The sequence below is a fragment of the Eimeria acervulina genome, genomic scaffold (genome assembly GCF_000499425.1).
Source record: "Eimeria acervulina Houghton genomic scaffold, Eah_scaff1845, whole genome shotgun sequence".
NCBI classification, from domain to species: domain Eukaryota; phylum Apicomplexa; class Conoidasida; order Eucoccidiorida; family Eimeriidae; genus Eimeria; species Eimeria acervulina.
Window position 1 is genome coordinate 1 of NW_013548884.1, and position 4,427 is coordinate 4,427.

The 4,427-nt window shown below is 38.6% G+C and overlaps 1 protein-coding gene across 1 annotated transcript; it reads right to left on the reverse strand.

Moving 5' to 3' along the window:
• Positions 1–189: 189 nt before the first annotated feature.
• EAH_00063530 (exoribonuclease, putative) lies at positions 190–2,566 on the reverse strand (the record flags this gene model as incomplete). Its single annotated transcript, XM_013393118.1, has 4 exons — positions 190–324; positions 773–983; positions 1,571–1,673; positions 2,303–2,566. Coding segments are annotated over 4 exons (713 nt in total), but the record flags the coding sequence as incomplete, so codon positions are not given.
• Between the last annotated feature and the right edge of the window lie 1,861 nt (positions 2,567–4,427).

Below are 4,427 nucleotides of genomic sequence, written 5' to 3' on the forward strand. Positions count from 1 at the left end.
ATAAATATAAATATAAATATAAATATAAATATAAATATAAATATAAATATAAATATAAATATATTACTCTTACTTTTTATTTTTGCTTCGTTCTCTGATGAACTCTCGACAGTATTTAAATGCAATACTATATAATAAACATAAACATAAATATAAATATAAATATAAATATAATTATATTACTCTTACTTTTTGCTCTTTCTTTGCTCTCTGATGAACTCAACAATCTTATGTTCTCCTTCGCCCGGTACGTTTGCGTCTGAGAGATAAATTTGTATGTTTTTAAACAGCTTGTTGTTGTTTACTCTCTCCATTATATAAAACCTAAAATAAAAACATATAAATAAATATATATAAATATAAATAAACGCAAACATATTATGTAATATCATTAACTGCAACAGAGGCGCTGAAAGAGAGGAGAGAAGGAGACACTCAATAAACAAAGCAAACAATTGTATATATATATATTTTATTTACTTATTTATTTATTGATTATATTGAAGCAATTCATCAGACAATATCTATATATACATATATATATACATATATATATATATATATATATATTAGGCGTAACAGGGCTGCTGCAGTTCCTGCTGCAGCAGCAGAACCAGCAGCAGCAGAATTAGCACCGCAGCAGAACAGCAGCAGCAGCAAAACAGAGGCAGCAGCATCAGCAGCATCAGCAGCAGCATCAGCAGCACCACCATCAGCAGCAGCAGCACCACCACCATCAGCAGCAGCAGCAGCAGCAGCAGCAGCAGCATACCTTAGAGCTTTAGCGAGTCTATCCATGAAGGGTGTGCCTGGGGTGATAACGTTTGAATCCCAGCGCACTTTGGGGGCAGGGACAGCTCTGCCTTCTTTTATAAACTGTCTCTTTATGTCTTCATAAGCTGCTGTCTCCTCTTCTATGTCTTTTGCTGCTTTAAATCGGCGAATGCGCTGCTGATTCATCTTCGCACGAGGAGCCACACCATCTGCATTTAAATAAACAAATCAATTAATTATTTATTTATTTATTTATCTATTTATTTATTTATTTATCTATTTATTTATTTATAATAAAAGAAGTAAAGAATAAACTACTAAAGACACATATATAATTGACGATTCATCTTTGCCCTCCATCTGCATTTAAATAAAATTAAATTAAATTAAATTAAATTAAATTAAATTAAATTAAATTAAATTAAATTATATCTCTGTCTCTCTGTCTCTGTTTATCTGTCTCTCTGTCTCTGTTTATCTGTCTCTTTGTCTTTGTTTATTTATAATTATGATTTTTTTATTTGTCTCCTTTTCGTGCAATTTATTTTTTCTGCGTCTACACGCTACTGTGGTGTCTCCTCTTCCTGTCTCCTTCTCCCTTTATGTCTGCTGCTGCTGCTGCTGCTGCTGCTGCTACTGCTGCTACTGCTGCTTCTGCTGCAGCTTCTGTTGTAGCTCCTGCTGCTGGTGACTCTCCTAGAGCATCTGCTGCTGCTGCGGCTCCTGCTACAGCTTAACAGTTCCTGCTGCAGCTCCTGCTGCTGCTGCTGCAGCAGCTGCTGCTGCTGCTGCTTACCTATAGCCAAGTAAAGGAGTAGTTTGGGTTTGATGATATTAACAACAAAATCAATGTACGAAAATATACGCAGAAACATGTCATCTTCGGTTGCAGGGCAGACCTTAAAAAAACAAAATAAATAAATAAATAAATAAATATAAATAAATATAAATAAATATAAATAAATAAATAAATATAAATAAATATAAATAAATAAATAAATATAAATAAATATGAATAGGTATTTAAAGAAATGTTTTAATAAACATTTAGATAAATACTTAAATAAATACAAACACTTGAGTAAACATAAAAATAAATAAATACAAAACAAATAAAATATAAATATAAATATAAATATAAATATAAATATAAATATAAATATATTTGCTTCGTTGGCGTAGTGTTTTGTTTGCAGCAGCACCAACGTCAGCAGCAACAACTGCAGCAGCAGCAGCAAAACATCAGCAGCAGCATCAGCAGTAGCCGCAGCGAAAGCACCAGCAGCAAAATCAGCAGCAGAAGCAACACATGCAGCAGCAGCAGCAACACATGCAGCAGCAGCAGCAACACATGCAGCAGCAGCAGCAACACATGCAGCAGCACCTGCATGATACACCAAAAGCAGCAGCAGCTGCCGCAGCATCCGAAGCAGCATCAGCAGCAGCAAATACAGCAGCAGCAAAAGCAGCAGCAGCAGCAAAAGCAGCAGCAGCAGCAAAAGCAGCAGCAGCAGCAGCAGCAGCTTACACCATCGTCTGAGTGGCAGCACGGGTGAATGATTCCGTTCATATCAAGATAAAGACAATCATATTCTGTCTGCTGCTGCTGATCTCCTGAAGACCCATCTTGCTGCTGCTGATCTCCTGAAGACCCATCTTGCTGCTGCTGCTGCTGCTGCTGCTGCTGCTGCTCGTCGTCTTGAGGTGCATGCAGGTGCTGCGGGTTTATTACATCGACTACAACTTTCGGGTATCTGCAGCAAAGCCACCGATAGAAAGTCGGCACCCCCATCTCTATATTTTATTTAATTATTAATTTGTTTATTTTTATTTAATAACGTGCAATTAAACAACCCGCTGCTGCTGCTGCTGCTGTTGATGCTGCTGCTGCTGCTGATGTTGTCGCTGTATCCTCCTCTCTATCAATCTCTGTTGCTGCTGCTGCTGCTGCTGCTGCTGCGCTGCAGCAGCTTGTTATTTTGTTTGCTGCTGCTTCGGTCTGTTCTATGCCGCCTTTCAATTAGATGCTTTCGTTCTTCTTTCCCTCCTGCTGCTGATGCTGCAGCTGCTGCTGCAGATGCTGCTGCTGCTGTTGTATGGGCTGCAGCTGCTGCTGCTGCTGCTGCAGGTGCTGCAGCTGCTGCTGCTGCAGTTGTAGCTTCTTAAACGCTCGGCCTCTCTCATTCAAGGAGACACAGAGAGACAAACAAGCAGCGCAAGCAGCAACTGCTGCTGCTACCCCTCAACAAACAGCCACCGCTGCAGCTAAACCCTTGGGGGCCCTGTTGCTGCTGCTGCTGGTGCTGCTGCTGGTGCTGCTGCTGATGCTGTTGGTGCTGCTGCTGCTGTTATTTGTTTACTCCTCAACACGCGCATTTGCTGCTGCTTGCAAGCAGAGGCCTGAAGAGGAAGTGCAGAGGAGCAGCGGGTGTAGCTGCGGTGTATGTACAGCCTGCAGCATCGGCTGCAGCAGCAGCAGAAGCAGCAGAACAACAGCTACAACAACAACTGCTTCTCTCTGCAGCAACAATTGCCCCTCTAAACAGATAACATTACTTTATAAAGTCAGAAGATAAACAAAACAATAATAGCCTTGCTGCTGCAGCAAATATATACTGCTAGCTGCATGCAGCGCTATAGAGGCCCCACAGCTGCGGTGTATCTGCAGCTATACTCTTTTTATTTTCTTTTAGAATAAAAATAAAATTTATTGTTCATCTTGAAGATAAATCGTCTATTTAAAAGCATAAATAAACAAATATAATTAACGGACAAAAAGATATCGTTGCTACGCCTCTAGGGTTTAGGGTTTAGGGTTTAGGGTTTAGGGTTTATTCATGAGGTATTTATTTGTGCAAACCCTAGCCAGGCCTTTTCGCTCTAAAATATTTCCAATAGGGGGATTGCGGCTAATAGTTTTAGGGTTTGGGGTTTGTGTGTGAGGGTTTAGGGTTTGTGTGTAAGGGTTTAGGGTTTGTCTGTGAGGGTTTAGGGTTTGTGTGAGGGTTTAGCGTTTGTGTTAGAGGTTTAGGGTTTATGTTTATGGTTTAGGGTTTAGGTGGAGGGTTTATTTGTGTCTATATATATGGTTTGAGGGCATCGGGTGAATGTTTGACGGTTTATAGGGGTTTAGGGTTTAGGGTTTGAGGGTTTATTACGGTTTAGGGTTTACTGCTTGAGAGTATATTAGGGTTTAGGGTTTAGGGTTTAGGGTTTAGGGTTTATGACGGGTTGTGTTTTCTGTGGGGTGTCAGTTGGGTCTTTCGCATGCAACTTCGTCTTAGAGCGAAGTTTGCTTTATATATATATATATATATATATATATCTATATATATAATATATATATGTTATACATATATAAAAGATATATATATATATATCTTATTTATATATATATAAATATATTATATAGCTTAGCGCTAAAGAGCGCCCTATTAGCTGATATATGTTTGAGAAGAAGAAAGGAAGAAGAAAATAAATGCAAATTATTAAAACACAAACAAAACAAATTAAAGCCCTCATCTCTTTGTTAGCAGTCGATGGACTTCACGACAAACAGGTCCAGAAAATCAAACAAAAAATACAGACTGAAAACTTCACGCAACAGTTGAGGTGTATATACACCAATATATATATATATATATATATATATA